This window comes from Leiobunum rupestre, chromosome 4 (assembly GCF_980474605.1).
Source record: "Leiobunum rupestre chromosome 4, qqLeiRupe1.1.hap1, whole genome shotgun sequence".
NCBI lineage: Eukaryota > Metazoa > Arthropoda > Arachnida > Opiliones > Sclerosomatidae > Leiobunum > Leiobunum rupestre.
In genome coordinates, this window is record NC_143387.1 from 10,569,022 (window position 1) to 10,588,757 (window position 19,736).

The following is a 19,736-nucleotide window of genomic DNA, read 5'->3' on the forward strand; positions in this document are numbered from 1 at the left end:
AAATTGGAATTAAATTGAAACTCGACATAATACAAAATCAAGGGATAATTACTCCCATATTTGAGCCCACTGATTGGGTTCACCCAATGTTGATTACTACTAAGCCAGACGGATAATTGCGCATTGTATTAGACCCGAGAGAACTTAACAAGGCCATCAAAGTAGAACCGTATCCTACTCCAACGGCACAAGACATTTTTGCCAACTTACATGGAGTGTATGATTTACCGTCTTAGATGCCCAGAGCGCATTTTGGCAGGTGGCACTGGATGAGCGCAGTTCTAAGCTATGCACCTTTGCAACACCATGGGGCAGATTCCTTTTCTTGAGTTTGGCCCTAGGCGTTTGTACCTCCTCATCGTTATTTCAAAGGCTGATGCATTCTATATTTCCTCCAACACAATCTCGACAGACGATTTTCTGATACGAGGTAAAGGCATCATTCGACACTGTAAAGAGTTAATTTCAATCTTGGAACGAGCACGGCAGAATGGCTTAACATTTAGTTCCAAGAAAATGAAGCTAGCGCAGAGACGAATTAAATACTTGGGCTATTTAATTAGTGCAGAAAAATTAGAAATTGACCCCTCTAAGGTCGAGGCAATTTCGACGATGCTTTCCCCAAAAGGAAGAGCGGCGTTCCAGAGATTCTAGGGGATGACAAATTTGGTAACAAATTCATCCCGCAACTATCAACTCTGGCAGCACCTCTTCAAGCTCAATTAAAAAAGGACTCCGTATTTCTATGGGACTCACAGCATGAGGAAATATATCAAAAGATCAAGAACCTCATAAAAACAGCTCCAGTTTTAGCCTAGTTTAATCCGGCATTGCCATGTACGGTATCAGTGGAAAGCAGTCGGCAGGGTGTGGGAGCAGTATTGTTGCAAAATCAAAAACCTATTGAATATGCATCTACATCGTTTACCCCGACTCAACAAAATTACGCACCCATCGAAAGAGAACTGCTCGGCATTGTTTATGCATGCGAACTTTTTCACTACTGCATAACCGGATCGAAATTCACGGTGGGAACAGATCATCGACCGCTAGTCGCTATTATTCAAAAACCAATGCATCTGTTGTCACCGAGAATCCAAAGAATGGTACTGAGGTTGTTGCGGTATTAACTCAACATTGTGTACGTCCCAGGTTCTAATCTCTATATAGCGGACACTATCTTAGGCACCAATGTTGGAATCCCGAATAGAAACGTCTGAGCTAGAAGGTCCCCATGTAGTGGTGCACGCAATGACAACACTGCCAGACCACAAAATAACTGAACTTAAGACGAGTCTAGCCAAGGATCCAACTAGTTAATTGCTAAAATACTATATTCAAAAAGGCTGGCCGATATCCTATGCTAAATGAAACGCATCTGTCCGGCCTTTTTGCAACTTGTTGAATCTAACTGTTTTCCAATTTTGACATCAAAACTATATTTGAACACATTTTAAACATATAATTATTATATCTTTAAAGTTAAATATTAAAATATTGCAAAATAGATTACTTTTTAAAATATCATAGAGTTTAATATGTTATTAATGCACTTTGAGTTAAATTTACACTTAACTTGAAAATATCAAAACTGTTCTCTAAGTGGAATTCTTAATTTGATCACATTTTAAACATATCTTTCAAAGATAACTTTAAGATATTGGCACTAGAATTAATGCTTCTTTCCTAGGAGTGAAATTCTGATTTATATTATTACAATCTGATTCTTTGTTCATTAAACAGGAAGAATTAGATCCAAATTGAAAGTTTTCTGTGGTCAAGAATACACGTAGCTATTGATTGTTAAGTGCTTTGTTTTCTAAAAATGTTTGATTAACAAGTTTAAATTAAAAGAGGCAGTGTGTGTCAGAATTTATAGCCAGGTGTACCTTATGTTTAACAGAGACCATACCACCCTACGCCAGCGTCCACCTAGCCCGGAGAGGTGAAAAATCCAGAATGGGTAGTAGTACCCTACTACTTATGGTCCCACCTTTGACGTAAGCCACTCAACCCAGCAGAAGGTGCAGCAATGGGTGGACCATTTCCCACTTCGCACACAGCAGTGGGATTAAGAGTGGATGCTGTAGTAACTCCAGCCGACACCCTACCTAGAAAGGTAGAGAGCCAAGCCCATTGGAAAGAGCACCTAAAGGGGAACGGCGGGCACACAGAAGACCGCATAACCCGGCACAGCTGGCACCGGAAATCCCAGTGTGCTCCAAAAGGCCAGGAAACAGGACCACCGTGCCTTCATACGGAGGTCCGCCGCCCCTCAGATGGCTACCTAATCCGACGAGGCGGCAAGTTGGCACAGACCCTCTCCGTTAGCCTGAGCTGAAGCTCAGTTTCCAGCCCAAACCTTATCGAAGTCGGAGGTAGAGATAGGACCAGACCTAACATCTCCCAGTGCACCACCGCCCTTATGGGTTACAAGAGCCGGACACCGACTCCCCGGTAAAGCCACCAGTTATTGCACGCTGTAAGCCATTTAGGGCCAATTAAAAGAGGCAGCAGTTACGACCCCGTGTTATTGCTACATTGTCTACGTATACAATGTCATCGACAATTCGATATACGTTATAGATTTTAGTCCATAAGACTAGTAGTCTCTTTAGGCGTCCTTAAAAAGCCAGTTCCGAAAAAAATTTCCGACCATGCACGGCTATGTTAAAGGGAATATACATGTATAATACATAATTATCTTGTGTAAATAAAAAAGTTACTTCATTATATTTTTATATATTTTAAGTTTTTCACTTGAAATAAATTTTGGCTTTTATTTGTTTTGGTTCAGTTTATTTAGAAAATAGGCCTAGCTGATTATTATTCATACCCTAAATGGTTCACCTGGAAACCGTTTTAGGAACCGAAATTTTACACAGGAGGTTAATTTTATTCCCTGTAAAACATTTTAAGTATCGTTGTTTAAGATTTAAATACGATCACCTTTTCTATATGTAATTTTTATGACTTATTTTATGACTGGTAGAGCTAGAATGTTTTGAAATTATCAATAGATGTAATAAACCTTCTTTGTATCGTCCCTAAATGTTCTTTATTTTATAGTTCTACAACTGCTTGACAGAGTCTCGTTCTTTACATGTAGGCTTTTTCATTTGTCTGAAATCTTCATTTTCTAAGTAGATCTACGGAAGCCCTGATCATTTCAGTCAAGATTTTTGATTCGACGAAAAATTAGAAAACGTCTTATTTTGTTGCGTTAGCCAATCCAATTTGAACAATAAGAAGTTTTTTCGTGTTCCTACCGAAATCACCGCTACTGGAAGAAAAAGTATAACAACTAATGCACCAAACCTTTACCAATAGTTTACAGTGCTGTGTAGTTAAAGTAAAATTGGGAAGTGACTAATTTGGAAAGAACTGGGTGTAAGCGAATCATTTTTGCCTTAAGTTTTAATCTACATGTATCTGTCCTTTTGACCACACAGCGTTTTGCGAGTACACTCAATAACAAAAAGAGCTAACTATTAAAGTGTTGCAGATTGCATTGTTATAAAGCAGACACCAGGAAAAGAAAATACTTTAATCTAAACAAACCATGGAAATTTGACTGGGTCCTGAATTTTTAATTTGGAGGTTCGGTATTCGAACGCTTGCGGGCGCTTTACCTTAAATGTTTCAAGTCCCCTTCTTAAACGCAAGAGAGAAGCAGCCTAGCTCTGCCTATTGCTGGCACCGCCGCTGGATGTGAATATTTTGGTCTAACAAGTAACCTTTTCAAAAAATATTATTTATTTTTCATAACAATATGGATGCCAGGTAATGATATTCATGCGAAGAACCCATGCATGAGCCACTTGTTTATTAACAATAAATAATTTAATATTACACACAATATCTATACGACGTTTTATCGTTTCTATCAAGGCGCTACTACTCTTTGGGTTTTTGCGAATGCCAAAAAGATTTGTTCCAAAGTTGTGTCACTGATGAGGTAGTCTTCCAGCTGGAACAACTTTTTCGTCTTTTCCAATTCTCTGAATAAAACGCTCCAAGGAACAGAATTGTCCGGCAAGTGATAATGCAACAAACCCTACAAAGAAAGTAGATATACTAAATGAAAGAGGAATGTAACCGCTACAGTAGCCTTCCATTGCACGAAATTCAATTCTTGACATCAGCAACTCGACTAATGGCGCCTCGAAATATGAAAAAAATATCTGGATTCCAGCGATTTTTGTCTGCTAAATAGTGAATCGTTGGCTTTGACAATAGGCAACATTTGGTGACCAATGAACTATCTTACTAAATAGGGATTTCAACTTTCAAAACATTTATCTCGAAAATATACTAAAGTTTTACAATACAAAATAACTACAATTGATAGGTCAATAATTATGGTAAGTCACATAGTTTGACGTTTCTACCACCAGGTTTAAAAGAAGTAAACGATACTTACGCTAATAACAAAAAAGCGCGCTTTAGCAGACGATTGTTAAAATTACAATATACGCCAAATTGCTTTAAAATACTTTTCTTACTGCTTAATACAGTACGAGTCGCGGACAAGAGTTTTCTGGATTATTTATCCTCTTTATGATATTAACTATCCGTAAAAAGTGTATTATGCCACTCACTTGATGTTCGTCTTTTAAGCGCATATTTGAGAAGGTACTTTGAAGATGTTGCCTCACAGATTCAGCGTGTTCCACCGAGGACGTTTTATCTTTCTGCAACTTGACGATCAGAGTGTATCCTTGGCCGAACTTATGTTTTAAATCTTGAATTGATCCGATGCATCTAAATTGCCCGTTAACCATGATGGCTAATCTGGCGCAAAGAGCTTCGCATTCTTCCATGCTGAAAGAAACGCATACACAAATGTTACAAAAGGGGAACGAGAAGAAGGCAGTTATTGGCGTGAAAAGTTAATGGGGTTTAATACTGAAAGTTTGTTAAAAAGAGAAACTCCAAGATTTAAACAGTATCATGAGGTTATTTTAGGGCTATAACGGCGATAAAAACCTTTCTTCATTTGTAATGAATGTTAAATGTTTGCTGCCCTCTTCATCTGTTTTGCAGCACAACGATTAGCGTCCTCTGAATCCCATCTGTAGCAATAGCGACCCCCCCGCGTTAAGCTAATCGTTCCAACAGCCGAGGGAAATAATATTAAAATTAAATAACGCTTATTTTGCGGTGATTTAGATTGATACACAAACGGAAATAACTATTTTGGAGCATTTATAAATATTTTTTAACTGTTTTTATATTAATTAGGGTATTAAATACTTCCATAATACTATTCTTTAAACAAACATAGTTAACGATTCATTTTACCTGTGTGTGGTTAAAATAAAAGACATCCCGCCAATATTTTGGACTTTAGTAAAGGTATTCCATATTTTGCGTCTCGCTGTTGAGGTGTACAATTCGTGAATTACATTATTTGTAGCAATATCTTTAAGGTCTCTATATCTATACCTGAAGGATCAACGCCAGCCGTCGGTTCGTCCAAAAATACAACAGGAGGACCTCCAATCAAGGCGAGGGCCAAAGACAGTTTCCTTCGGTTTCCACCACTTTCGAATAAAAAACAAAGTTGGTTTAAATGCCTTGAATAGAGGATATGAATTAGCTATCCGTCAACTTATCGATATGGTATCTTATCATACTATGAACTATATAATATAAGTTCCAGAAGTAACACACTTTCTTTGTGCAGAAGTTTTGGTAATGCAAGTTGTACATAATACCTATCGTGTGAGAGAAGTATTCATCTCCCTATTCTGCTAATATTATTTGCACGAAACATGTTTACAGATATTTATCAGCGTAGCTAATACCCAAGGCACCACTACAGACCTAAGTCGTGACTTATGAAGCCAATTAACGATGACCGGGTTATTCTTAGCTTCTCTTTAATTTACGGAAGGAAAAATAGTTATGGCTGTAATTTTGATAGTTGACCGTATTAAAAGGAATAAAACATACGGCAACTTTTGAGCCGTGATGCATTTTTGGGAGATTCACACCCATTGAAAAGTGGATTGAATGGGGAAAGATACAAGGTTTATTTTCATGGCCTAGATGGATACTTATCTCATTTTTAATAAACTTCTGCTAAAAAGCAATCACTTCTCTCTCGCGTTGCTTTTAACAACCCAGAAAAATATTAACTTGAAAACCATGAAATTATAGTTATACATTGTACTAACTTAAAATCCGCGAGCCAAGGTAAAACCTGATCACCAATATCCATTTTATGACTCTACTATTTCCTCACATTTGACAAAGGATAAAATCTTTTCACGGAGTAACACCATTAGAGGTCGATTATTAATTACCCAAAGTCTTACTAGATGGCGCCAAACAATCTGAAACCTTGAAATTTTAAGATAGCTAAAAACTAATGCCAATTTGAAATATCGTTAAAATATTGATATATGGTGTTTGTTAATAATTGAGTAAGTCCTTTCCCACCAAATTGGGTACTAGTAGTTAGTACAACTTTAAACATTAGAACCTCTGAAGGCCTCCCTCTAAATGTTTGATTTCCTGTACACAATTTGAATCAGTATTTTTTTCAAATTTAAACCTAAACTCTTGCTTAAGCAAACAGGGTTACACTTTTTAGTTCCACATGATATATATATATATAATATATATATATATATATATATATAAATATATATATATATATATATATATATATATTTTGTTTTCGTTAGAATGTTGTGAAGTGTCGGCGTCGTCGTCATCGTCGTCGTCCACATTTGCAACCCCTTCCATATCTTATAATTTTGGAAAAGATTGACTTTTAAATTCCGTTTCTCTTTTAATACATATTACTGCTAAACCTCTACATTGTGTGCAAGTTTCAACTCTGTATTTTAAAAGAGGGGCGCTACATCCCCCCTTTTCTGATTTTGAGCGTTGATTTACGCACCCTAATTATTACCGAACTAAGTGACATAAAAAATTGATTTATTTTTTAAAATACGTATTTATCTTACTTTTAATGGTGTGCCAGATTATGGCGCCCTAAAAAAATTAGGGGCCCTTGGGCGCAACTTAAACCACTTTTCCGCTGGCGCTCGTTTTTGCCTTACGCATAGTGCGTAACTTACTTCTCGAAGCCGCGTATGGCCAGAAGAAATAAATAAGTGTGACACTTACGCACAGTGCGTAACTTACATATAGAAGCCGTGAATGGCCAGAAGTAACAAATAAGTGTGACACTTACTTATCGAAGCCGTGTATGGCCAACGCTATTCGCGTACGATTTGAGGCATAACTTTAAAACTTGATGTAGTTATTAGGATGGGTATTGCGGATATTTTACCTGACTTAATTTTAAATTAACGAAAGGTTATCATTTTTACGCAGTCTTATCATTTTGGATCCGATTGACTTATAAATTCCGTATTATTTTTAATCTATATTACTGCTATAACTCTTCATTGTGAGCACGTTTCAGCTCTGTCAGGTAAACAGGGGGCGCAACAGCCCCCCATGTAAAAACAATTACGCAGTCTCATAATTTTGGATTCGACTGGGTTGTAAATCCCGTTACATTTTTAATCTATATTACTGCTATACCTCTGCACTGTGTGCACGTTTCAGCTCTGTCTGGGACACAGGGGCGCAACAGCCCCCCTTTTCTGATTTTGAGCTTTGATTTACGCAGAGCACGAAAGTTCCCAAAAATCTCCCGGGTAAAGCGTTATTAATAAATTAGTTTCTATTGGATTTCAGATATTGAACCCAAACTTAGAATATAGATAAAGAAGCTTACGTCTGACGCTAAGCTTAACCGTTTTGACAAACGCCAAGGCTGCCAGAAAAATTAATAATCTTCGTACTTCCTATTGGATTTGAAATATGGGGCTTGAACTTTGAATATAGGTAAAGGTGGTTACGTTTTACACTATGCTTAACCATATTAACACGCGACAAGGCTTATAGATCCTACACTAATTTTCTTCGTAGTTTGGACTGGATTTGAGTTACGGTGCTTAAACTTTTAATACAGTTAAGAAGCTGAAGTTTGACCCTATGTTTAACTCTTTTAACCCACGCCAAGGGTTAGTGAGCGTATGCGAATTTTCTTCGTAGTTCCTATTGGATTTGAGATACGGAGCTCAAACTTAGAATACAGATAAAGAAGCTTACGTCTGACGAAAAACGGAATCGACATGGTTGGGCAACCGTCGGCTCACCTCACTTTTTATGGTTGAAATGCCCTACCGGATTTAAGGGCTGCGTTCAAAAACCTGCAGCAAATGCAACATTTTAAAATCTATCAAGCGGTTTCTTACTGGACTATTTTCCCAATTTCCGGTATGACGTTGCGCTTATCGATCGATTGAAAGTATTTCAAACTTCCGGGGGAGCTGGTTCATTTGTAGCGTGACGTCACAACGTTAAGAAAAGTAATGGCGTCGAACCGGTTGCATGAGTACAGAAAAGCGTTCAGTAGCTCTTGACTTAACGCTGCAAACGATATGCAAAGGTTCAGATACCGCTCCAGGTCCGATTACTCTTACTGAACTAAAAGTCATATTTTCGACCTTAAAATAACTACAAATAGGCCTATTTTAAACACTAAGGAGAGTCATTTTAAGGTCGAAAATACAACTTTATGTCAAGTCGGGCCGACCATGTTTTGGAGTAGGCGCAAGTAACAATGAGGGTTGGTTGGAATCAGACAAATTTGGTTGGCCGACTTTAAATCTGGTAGGACATTTCGACATTAAAAAGTGAGGTGGGCCGACGGTTGCCCAACCATATCAATTTCGTTTTTCGTCGACGTCGGCCCGACTCAGATTTGCTACAGGAGATCGAGTCTAGGGTACGGAGTTCTATATTTTCTTGGGGCTAAAGAAAAAGCAATAAATAAATATTCATTAATAATATCTCACCTAGTGCTCGGATTTCGATTAATTTTTATCCATGAATAAAATAAGCCCGGCGTTATTTAAATAATATTTATTTAAATAACCAATAGTTGAATAAAAATGATAAAAAGTTTGAATAATCGTGAGTGAATAAGCCTATTATTTAAATAACACAAACAATTATTTAAATAAATGCCACTTTTTTCCAAATAAATGCTTGGTTGCGTAAAAAACATAATTAAATAAGTCAAAATGATATCCCTTTTACCAACGTTTGTTAAATTAATCGGAAAATTTGTGAATAATGAATAAACAATTCCGAGCACTAAATTATCACCCTAACATATTTATTTATACGAATGTTACCTAGTCGAGTTAAGATATTTTTTAAAAAAGCATACATTTTCAGATTGAATATATGATCTTTTTCGAAAAAGTAGAGTACAAAAAAGAAGTTATTTTAAAAATATTTCAATTTGTGTTATTAAATCGCAAAGTTTCACAGTTTTGCGCGATTAATTGGCCAATAAAATGTCGGACGTAAGTCGGCCGTTGGTCGGGCTATAAATGTTTCATGTCTTTAACAAGTCACGACAACTATTACAATGTAAGGTCGGCGTTCGAATGCTAAATAGTTCCAATGATAAGACTTATTGACTCGACAAGTGGTCCAAAATGTAAGATCCCCATACCGACTTTAAAAGCGACCGAAAACGTACTTACGAGGAATTATCTCAAAAACGTTTAGGACTTTTAGACCCTAAATCGACTCTTTGTGCTACAGGGAGTTGCGCTACTTGGCACCAAGAATTAATATATAACAACAATTATATTTTGTGCTTTCACTATCTTCGCTTAAACAGAGACATAGAGAAAGAGCTTGCGATCATTCCGGTGGGTCTTTACCTTACCAAGAGAAAGGACGAAAGATTACACGAGGAAAGGTGTCTAGCAGCGTGTTTTTTATGTCCAAACTTAAAAATCCTTCTTAGTAACTGTGGTGCTACTCTAATTATCCGTTATATTTTGAGCCTTGTTTCGGTGATTTCGAGAATATATTCCAGGAGTACTGAGATCAGTGGTTATGATTGCGGCAAAATATTATATATTAAATTGACGCCCCTCATACTTTTACCTATACATAAAATCTTAATATATTCTGGAACTAACCTGTATTTCTCGGCAGTTTTATCCGCGTGCGGTGTCAAGTCAACCATCGTGATAATTTTCGAGACTGAACTTGCAATATCCAAAGGCGGCATTCCTCTCAATCGAGCGAATAAAAACAGCGCTTCTCTTCCTGTCATTCTGTCCAACAGCGCGTCGAACTGAGGACAATAACCCAGAGAACTTTGGAACTGCGGGAGCATTTTCAAACAGTTAGTTCATATAGCATCCACATAATGTTAGTATTGTTAGGCAAACCTTTTTTAAATGATCTTGAACGTTGTAAAGGTCAATGAAAGCGTTTCCTTCGTCGATGATCATGTCACCTGTTAGCATACTGAAGGTGGTAGTTTTGCCAGCTCCATTCACTCCGAGAAGACCAAAGCATTCATTCTTGTGAAGGGCAAATGTGAGGTGATCAACTGCTTGCAAACCTCCGAATGTCTTCGAAAGGTTCATAACGACCAAGGCTTCCGAGGTTGTCTGAAATCGGTACATTTCATTTTGTTTTGCAAATAATATTATCCGCTACTCTACGCGTGTGTGATTGTTGGAGTTTTGGAAGCGAGAAGCTCTAACTCTAAATCGTTCCGAGTTATCTATAGCGAAGAGATTCTAATACCACACGGGCTTCTTTCCATTTAAAACATTGGAACTTTCAAGTTATTGTCAGCTAATTTTAGTTACTAGTCGTTAAATTTAAATAGATCATGCGGATAATTTGTATAACTCCCGGGATAGACAGGAGCTTAGGGGAGCAAGAAAACGAGGGGAAGCAGCTTCTTGATATAGATAGATCATATAATTTCTACATGCGCCTTTAAACGTTTCGGGATAGCTGGAACACATACAATATTCATACCGCAAAATTTAATTTTGGATCTTTTTTAAATTCGTGGCTAGTTTGAGATTACCAGAATCTAACTTCTTACTCTTTGAGCTTCGAATATCGTCTCAACTCTACTTCTTTCCTGCGACACATCCGGATCTTCGGCGATAAAATCTCGCAAAGTGGATTGAAGTGTTAAAGTCGTGTCAGTTGCTTCTTTGTTTCTGGATTTCTTTAATCTTGGTAGAATGTAGGATTTCAACAGGTACCATATCCTCAGAAAATTAGTCTCCAAAATAATGAGTATCGCGAAGTAAATGAAACCGGTTAGGGCCATGAACAGAATATCTCTTCCGGTAGCAGTAGGTACCCAACTAATTCAAAGAAGGAAATAAATTCACCATTAAAGTCAGAGAACGCAACGGCGCTGGTTTCAGATAACGACCAACCTTATATAAGGAACGTGGCTATCGCAAGCTGTGCTGTTTCTGCCACAATAACCTGAGTGGAAAACAAGTCATATAAAACAACAAAATAATATTAATGTTGCAGGGTAAGACTCTAATGGCACTAGAATTATTGTATTGGTCAATGGCAGGGTGGCAAAGTGGTAAGCACTTCCACCTCGAAACCCGGGCACGATCCCAGCTTGTAGCACTCGGTGAAAACTTGAAACAACTCCTTACGCGTGTAGGTTGCAAGCTCTTTCCCTGTCTGTAAAAGGGTTTTTCGTCCGAGAACTTCGGTTTCCTCTTTCCATAAAAACTTGCAAAGGTTTTAAAGCAATATCTAGTATATAGGGACGCTAGTGGTGATCTGTGTCAGGGCTAGCCACAATCTCCAACGCGGTTTAATTTCTCCGTTAGGGCTGTTAAAAGGGTCTCCCGCCTGTTGCCTTGCACGTTGTTTAACCTAGCTTATTATTGCACTATAAAAGTTTTACCGGCTCTACTGAAAACGTTATGAATCACCTCGAAGCAAAATCCGTTCCCTAAGTATCTTTCTTTCTTTTTTCTTTCTATTGAATTTTACTGTGAACTATTCCTAGTGACGACACCCGAGAAAAGAAAAAGCTTCTAGCGAGGCGTTGAGATTAGTGGATGGCCAAATGAAAATGAAGTCCGCATACATATGTGTAACGCAAAGATATCAGTAAATGTTTTTTTAGGGCGTAATGAGAAGTGTAATACTTTCCGAAAATAGTCGATCGAATTTAATTTCAAATTATTTTTATGCTAAAATGGGAATCCCAAACGTAGAGCTCGGGGAAACGAATCAATTAAGCTCCAAAATTTCAATTAATCATAAAAAATTCGATTAACTGTTTATTTATGAATAGTATTCGCGACTATTATACGATTTTATATGCAAAAAAATTAGATTTTATTCGGATAATTTTCGGATATGGATATAAAATAAATGAACGGAAAATTTCTTATCCGAACGCCGAGCCCTACCCAAACGTGTTAATTTGATCCCAACAAAATAACTTTTATTCTGATTTGATTAAAATTGTGGATCAAGTTGTTTTCGTTTGGGGTAAGCTCGGCTGTCAACATTGTCTATCCCTTCGGAAAAGCCATACTTACTTGAACAACATTTAACAGCAAAGCTGTTGGGATTAGTCTCAAACCAAGATTCACAGGTAAATTTCAGAATATTAGGATCAATTTTAGAACAAAAGCCATTGTTACGCCCAGTTGTGTAAACGTTGGTCAAACCCAGAGTGATTGAAAAATCTGGAAAAAGTCTGAATAAGAAGGATAAATTGTCCGCACCCTCAGGCGTCTCGCTGGTAAATCTGTACATCGTAATCACTATGTTCAATATCATCCCTTCACAGAGTAAAAAAAAATACATCAGGCAAACGTAAAAAAGCAATACTCTGTCAAATCAAAAGAACGACTTTTTCCGATTAGTTCCTTTGCATTGTTAATTTCGACTCTGATCACCGGGTGTAATCTCGGTACTTCACTTACAAGTGCCTGGACAATGGTCGTTCTTTCGTTCAAACAGTATAGGTAAGTAATCACTTACCCGCGAGTGCACATATGCTGATGGCAAACATGAATCCCGAAGATGGTTTTTTAGCTCGAAACGACAAAATGTAGTTAAATGGTATTGCGCTCCAGCCATACAACGCCAGTAATAGAAATAAAGTGCCTACACACGAACGAAAGTTAGTTCCATTTCATCGGTGTCAACAACTCTTAATTAGCTAGAAGTATAACTTCCTTAGGCAGTAATACATGTAGTGTACAATGATGATTGGCCCAAGACAACACATTTTAAAAGAAACTTGGTAAACAATCTTCTTCTTTTTAAAAAAGTGAGATGTGTTATAATAAAACCTTAACTTTAAAAATTTTTAAAGTTCGAACAAAGCCTATATCTTGTTCTTTCGGCTCACATATTTTTGTCCATTTCTTAGTCATGATGTCAGAGCGTAATTTTTCAAAGTTAAGTAGGTTTAACACAGGCCTGGAGTCATTATATTTACTCCTCTATACAGGGTGCTTCAGAGAAGTCTGGCACAAATTTTCAGGCGTGTTCTTTGAATAACAAGGAGTTAAAAAGATCCGAAGAAATTGAACCGCATCCCAGTAATTGGCCGTCAAAAAACGTCCTCCAAAACGTTGATAAACGAGCAAATGTGCAGTTTATATTATTCCTTGGACCCAATTGTTTCCTTTTACTAAACATTGGTTTCTTATCTTTTTCCATAAAAACAAAACTAGAACCAAAAGTGCGTGATTAAAATGAAAGAAGTAAGCTACGTGTATAAATTCGTTTTAATAGCAAGGTGTTTCTAAAAGACATACGCTTATTAAAATATGGAATTATTGAATTTAGTTTTTTTATTCTTCAAATGCCATAAGTAAGTACAAATTTAAAACCTTCTGACTCGTTTTGGAACGTATCTAGCTCATCTCCGTGTTTTTTCCCCAAATGCTAGTACACTGACAATGTAGTTGGCGTGTGTAATTAATGGTCTCATTAAAAAGTCACCCTAAAAATGTTTATAGTCTACAGGTTAAGTCTACAACACATGTTCTTATAGTTTTTTTGTCGGGTTAGAGGCTCGAATTTTCAATAAATTGAGGAGCCTCAATTATTTAATTCGCATAGAGTGGAAGGCCCTATGGAAGCGCATGAAACAGTATCCTAACGGGTCAACTTGTCGTTGTTTTTACATTTTTGAAGTATAAACTTACGTTTTTATCCTGATATTGTACATGACCTTTGGGCGAACTGTTTAATTTCACGCACGAAAACAAGACGTTGCGTACGAAAAGTGTTAACAGGTTTCGCTGATAGCCTTCCATTCTATGTGAATGGATTACTCAACGGCCCCAGGTGATCATTTTCTAAATTTTTTATAAATCAGTAAAATTGGTATTTATGGCATTTGAAGAAAAAAATAAAGTCAATAAATACCTCTCTTTCAATTGACGTGTTCCCTATGAAACACCTTGTTATTGATAATTTTCTACACGTAGTATACTTCTCTCAATTAATAACGAACTTTGGATACGAAACCAATGCTTAGTAAAAGGAAAAATTTGCGCGTTTTTCGACGTTTTGGAGGACGATTTTTGACCCGGTTGCGGTTCAATTTAGGGTACCGTTTCTAAGGACCATTTTCACTCCTTGTTACGCAAAGAACACTCCTGTAAATTTGTGCCAGACATTTCTAAAACACCCTGTATATTTATATTGTTACAATATTTCCTTAAAAGTCTCAACTCGGTTCACTAGCTAGTTACATAACGTCAAATAAAAAAATTACCTAAGGCACCACTGTCATGGCGAAATACGAGTGGATCTGCAGCCAATACAAACGTTATGAGAATAGCAATCCCGGCAACCATGAAAATTATGTAATCCCAAATGAAATGCATGGTCCAAAACATTATTCCACCAATTCCAGTCATGCGTTGAATAAGTTTGGACTTGGTGAGTCTCTCGTGTACGGGGAAAAGAGAAAAACTAGCGGATAAGAAGCCGATGGCCATTGGGAAAAAACAGGCAATGAGCATTCGAATGGCCAGTTCCATTCCGTCGATTCCGTAGCTGGAGCTATACACCTTTGGTGGAAACGGATGGTTAGTGACTTTGATTAATTTCTGCGCGTCTCCCATATGGTATCTTAAAAGAGCGCTGTTCATTAGGTTGATAGACAGAGCGGCAACGTGATATGGTTCTCCGTTGTAAAGAGCGGTCAAGTTTAGGCCTCCACTCGAGTTCGTATTGATAGCGCCGGCCACCATGTAGTTTTGCTTGAAGTCGATCAGTTTCTTATTTCCTACGATTAAGACCTCCTTAATTGGATCGCTACTTTCCATAGCTTCGGCTTCGTTATCTCTCAACACTTGTTGGTACTTATTAACGAAGCCATCGACGTTTCCGGAATAAAAGGATTTCGTGCTTCCAAAGAGTTTGTTCATGTCCAACTTCAGAGGTGGGTAGTTCATGGTGGAATCGTCGTCGACTAGTTTCGCGAGACTAAGCATTAAAACGCAGACGGCTATGGGCAGCAGGAATTGAAAGATAAGGAAAGCTTTGTATCTTTTAGTGTCGTGGAATCGTTTTAGCAAAAGGCCTTTTACTCGGGACAGCGATAGGTTAACTCCACGAAGTGGCTTGTCAATTATGATACCTTCTCCTATAATATAATGAAAATAGTTGAAAATTAACTACGAATTTTTTCTACCACAAGTTGAAAATAAACATACGAGCGGCATTTAATATGTGGCCGTTATCTTCTTTAGCGTCGATGTCTGATAATTTCTCCGATAGCTGTCCAACTCTGAAAGTATTTCATCAAAATATCAATAAAGAAAGAAGGGAGAACAAGCTGTAATTAATTGGAAATTACTTGAGGAACACGTCTTCTATTGTAGTGATAGACAGACCGAAAGAATTAAACCCGAGCATTCCCTTTTCCCTCTCAATCTCGTCAAACATGTCCGCGAAAGGTTCGGCGTTGTTGGAAGGCAGAATGTAACCCGCCTCCCTCGTGGTTTCAGTGTTGAGGAAGGCGTCATTGACGTGAGATTTTATGATATTTGTCACTGATTCTGTTTTAAAGTTATCTCCTTTGGCGAATCGCAAATTATAGCCAGCCCCTAAAATTTTACAAGACATACAAGTAAATTTTATAAAAAATGTTTTTTAAACAATTGGTTTCTTGGCGTGTTTTAGGTTAGTGATGGAGCAGCACGATTCAGAGAAAGTTTACATGAAATTAAATTAAGATTTTGAGAAAGTGGAGGCTGTCAGGTACAATAATTGGTGAATTACTATTTTTTTAGTTATATTAGAATATTCGTCATCCTATAATTTAGTCATTAATTTTAAAATTGATGGCCTTTTAAAAAGAATCGAAAATAGATTTTCGAATGAAGGACAACGTATGGGATTGGTGCCGGACATTTCATCACCTAACTTTTTGTCTTCAAGAACAATGCGTCCCCGGACCATTCGTCTTTTTCCCTCGGACATTTTGTCTCCCAAAAAATATATACAGGGTGTTTCAAAAGGTAATGCAAAAATTTTAAATAGTTTTTTCCCGTGGACCAAATTTCCTAAGAGACAATATGTCCGGGGTCGAAATGACCGGGATCGAACCGTCCCGCGACGTCATAATTTCGAGATGCGTGTCCCAATCGATTTTGGATCTTGGACTTTCTCGAATCGATGGCTTGATTAGTCTTAGATTTTCACAGGGTTTAGTTTGGTATATGTTAGAGGTGCACTGGTCAGGTGGGCAGACGAGCAATCTACTCTGGCCAGCAACAAATTTTCCAATTGGGGTTGAGTTTTAAAACTAAAAATTACTTTGGGTTGCGTTAAGATTTTGATTTAAGAAAATTGCGAATCGTTTCTGCGTTAAGTCACACGTCAACCCACACCAATAGAAAAAGTTACTACTTCCGTGTATCAATTTCTTTCTTACCAAAGGTCCTCTTCAAGAATAAAGGTGACCCAGCACACTGCACTTTTCCCTCTGGAAATAAAGAGTTGGATGTAGTACATTGAAACGTTTGGACCCGAAGCTGAAAAACTTTACCCGCCATGATAGCAATGCGGTCGCCCAAAACATCCGCCTCTTCCATGTAGTGAGTTGTCAGTAACACCGTCCTTTGCGTGCGAATCTTCTGTAGCAGATCCCAAACAGCTCTTCTGGCCTGAGGGTCCATACCGGAAGTCGGTTCATCGAGGACTAATACTTTGGAACCCCCCACCATCGCGATACCCAAGGATAGTTTCCTTTTCATGCCACCAGACAGCGCTGAAGACAACGTTGTCCTTTTATCCTCTAAATTCAGCAATCGAAGAACTGCCGTCACTTCGGCCGGCATGTCAGAGAATGTCATTCCTTTGAGCTAAAATTATATTTTTAGTTAAATACAGGAGTGAGAAATGACAAAGATGGTGGAAATCTATCCGTTATACAAAAAGTATATAATTAAGATTTCTACGGCAGACATTTTTCTCCAAGTCCTTAAAGTGGAACATGTAGCTTAGCAAGCTCCAATTGGTTTTTGCTGTTTCCCAGTGAAACAGTTAAATCCAGCGTCCTTATTAAGGAAATATTTGTCCTCGTTGTGAGCAGAGCTTATCAATTAGAATGGAATTTTGAATTTAACTAGATCTATAGAATTACTCTGAACTGTTATGAAGCCCTAATTTTCTATCTATGGTCTGATATCTTTGAAGAAACATTTTATAACACGCAAGTCTATGGAAACCTTCAACCACGTTAAAAAGTACTTTGAATCAGCGCGCTTGTAATGTAAAAATATATTTTGTAGATGTGATGTAGGTATTTCATAATTAACGTACTTAATTTTTAATATTATTCACATCACATCCAATAAGGATTCTTAGCTTAAATGTCCAACTAGTTAAATGATGTCAGATAAATCTGTGAAGGTACATGTTGCAAGCAGTATGGGGAAAAGGGATCTTTCTTCAGAAATACAATATATACTCCTGGTAATACGCGGCGTTTGTTGAAAAGTGCTTTACCCCGGCAAAGAATTTGAGGTGCTCTTCAACAGTTAAGTTGTCGTAGAGAACGTTATGTTGCGGACACAATCCGAGACTCTTGCGAGCTTGCTTGGTCGCCGTTAGAATATCGTAGCCGTCAATGAGGGCCGTACCAGACGATGGTGTATAAAGCCCTGCAGATCACAAATAATTAATGATACTCAAGTTTAGATAAAAAGGTTTAAATTAATTATACCAGTCAGAATATTCATTGTAGTGGTTTTCCCAGCGCCGTTATGACCTAATAACACCGTTATTTGACCTTTGAACATTGACATGGAAACTGAGTCGACCGCCACCTTCCGGGAAGAGCCCATGCCAAAAACCTTGAAAGAGTTCATAGGTACGATTAATTTCACATTGGCAGACATTTGAGGATTTCCAGAAGTAAGGCCGTGCATATGTGCCTAGTAATTTAAGGTGAACAACTTGAACAGTCTTCGATCAATAGTAGGTCTTCACTAGGTACACTGGTATTTTTTACTTTGCATAAAAACCAATGTGTAAAATAAGCAAGGAATGTGTTATGAAATCTTGATTAAAAAACCCCAGAATGAAAGTAAATCACTAAATCTGACACCTGTGAGCGATAGCATAAATTGAATTCCAAAAGTAATATTAGACAGGTTAAGCCATTCCGTGAGACGTGAACGAGTATATATGTTTACAATAAAGGTCCGCCTACACTCTGACAAGTTTCCTCTACACGTTTTCGAAAGGTGGCATAACCTGTCCTTTGATATTCATGATATATACGCTCTTTATGCAGGCTACCCTTATTAAACTTCCATGGTTCCCATCTCACCCTAAACTCTCTATAAAATATAGACACTATTAAAATCTTCACCGAATAGATCGTTATTTCCGGACCCATTGAGATAAATATGAAATATCAACCCGGCCACCTGTTTACGGCATTAAAGGTCGCTAGGTGACTTGGGCCTAAGGTGGTGCCTTGGGTATTAGTCTAGCTGATTATATTTTGGGATATTATTTAGCTAATAGCAAAAATATAAAATGATATATAATTTTTCCGGCAAATTTTAGAAAGGGTCCTAGTTTCCCTGTTGCCTCACATCATGAAGGGAAGAGAAACGCGTCTCCCACTGGGCCATTCCAACGAGAGGGAACGCCGGAATAAGCGATCGTTTCCCCATTCTCCTTTTGCGGAAGCTATCGAAACTACATAAGGCGGTTAAGAAAGCATGTTCGTGGCTAGTCTAAGCCGGCCAATCTCATTCAGAATGAAACCCAATATTTTTTCGATTTCTTACTTTAGACAGCGAATTCAACTCTATGCCTTTAGATTGACCTTCGGGTGCATCTTCGAAGTATTCTCCTTTATTATACGATGATATTTCAAATTCCTGCTTCATAGATCTTGTTGGGCACCAGTAACTTGGCTGACCACAAAAAAACCCAACAGTTCAGAAAAAAAGTAAAAATTTTCGAAAAATAAGAAAATTATGTAAATTTACCATAAAGAGGAAAGCTGGATTTTTGGGTAAACCTGGTTGCCAGGGCCAGACGTTGTCCACGTACCAAATGATGAAAGAATAAATAACCATTGAAACCAGCATCATTCCAAATACCATTGAAAGGGTGAAATCGTCGTCCGGTGAACTGCCTTGGTTCATATTACTCCACGAAAATGGAAGCTCTAATTAATTGAAAGGAAAATAAATGGATTACACGAAGATGAATTATTTTTACACGTTTGAGCCTTAACTGAGGCGCATTATTAAATACCAAATCGTTCCTGCTAGATATTTCACGAAAACAAATTACCTCTGATCGTAAAAATTTAATCCCTTTGTAGA

General features: G+C 37.7%; 1 protein-coding gene across 1 annotated transcript in view; it reads right to left on the minus strand.

Moving 5' to 3' along the window:
- Positions 1 to 3,737: 3,737 nt before the first annotated feature.
- Positions 3,738 to 19,736, minus strand: part of LOC149946374 (phospholipid-transporting ATPase ABCA3-like) — a 34,481-nt gene continuing 18,482 nt past the window's right edge. Inside the window, exons 8-26 of the mRNA XM_090171317.1 lie at positions 19,395 to 19,576; positions 19,191 to 19,319; positions 18,113 to 18,242; positions 17,896 to 18,050; positions 16,934 to 17,249; positions 16,820 to 16,870; positions 15,740 to 15,989; positions 15,597 to 15,670; positions 14,651 to 15,526; positions 12,898 to 13,023; positions 12,450 to 12,695; positions 11,310 to 11,361; positions 10,964 to 11,234; positions 10,290 to 10,514; positions 10,035 to 10,222; positions 5,449 to 5,546; positions 5,305 to 5,380; positions 4,602 to 4,824; positions 3,738 to 4,057 (exon numbers count right to left, since the gene is read on the minus strand). Of these exons, the coding sequence (XP_090027443.1) occupies positions 3,887 to 4,057; positions 4,602 to 4,824; positions 5,305 to 5,380; positions 5,449 to 5,546; positions 10,035 to 10,222; positions 10,290 to 10,514; positions 10,964 to 11,234; positions 11,310 to 11,361; positions 12,450 to 12,695; positions 12,898 to 13,023; positions 14,651 to 15,526; positions 15,597 to 15,670; positions 15,740 to 15,989; positions 16,820 to 16,870; positions 16,934 to 17,249; positions 17,896 to 18,050; positions 18,113 to 18,242; positions 19,191 to 19,319; positions 19,395 to 19,576 (3,839 nt within the window). The 3' untranslated portion in view covers positions 3,738 to 3,886. The remainder of the gene's footprint in view (positions 4,058 to 4,601; positions 4,825 to 5,304; positions 5,381 to 5,448; positions 5,547 to 10,034; positions 10,223 to 10,289; positions 10,515 to 10,963; positions 11,235 to 11,309; positions 11,362 to 12,449; positions 12,696 to 12,897; positions 13,024 to 14,650; positions 15,527 to 15,596; positions 15,671 to 15,739; positions 15,990 to 16,819; positions 16,871 to 16,933; positions 17,250 to 17,895; positions 18,051 to 18,112; positions 18,243 to 19,190; positions 19,320 to 19,394; positions 19,577 to 19,736) is intronic.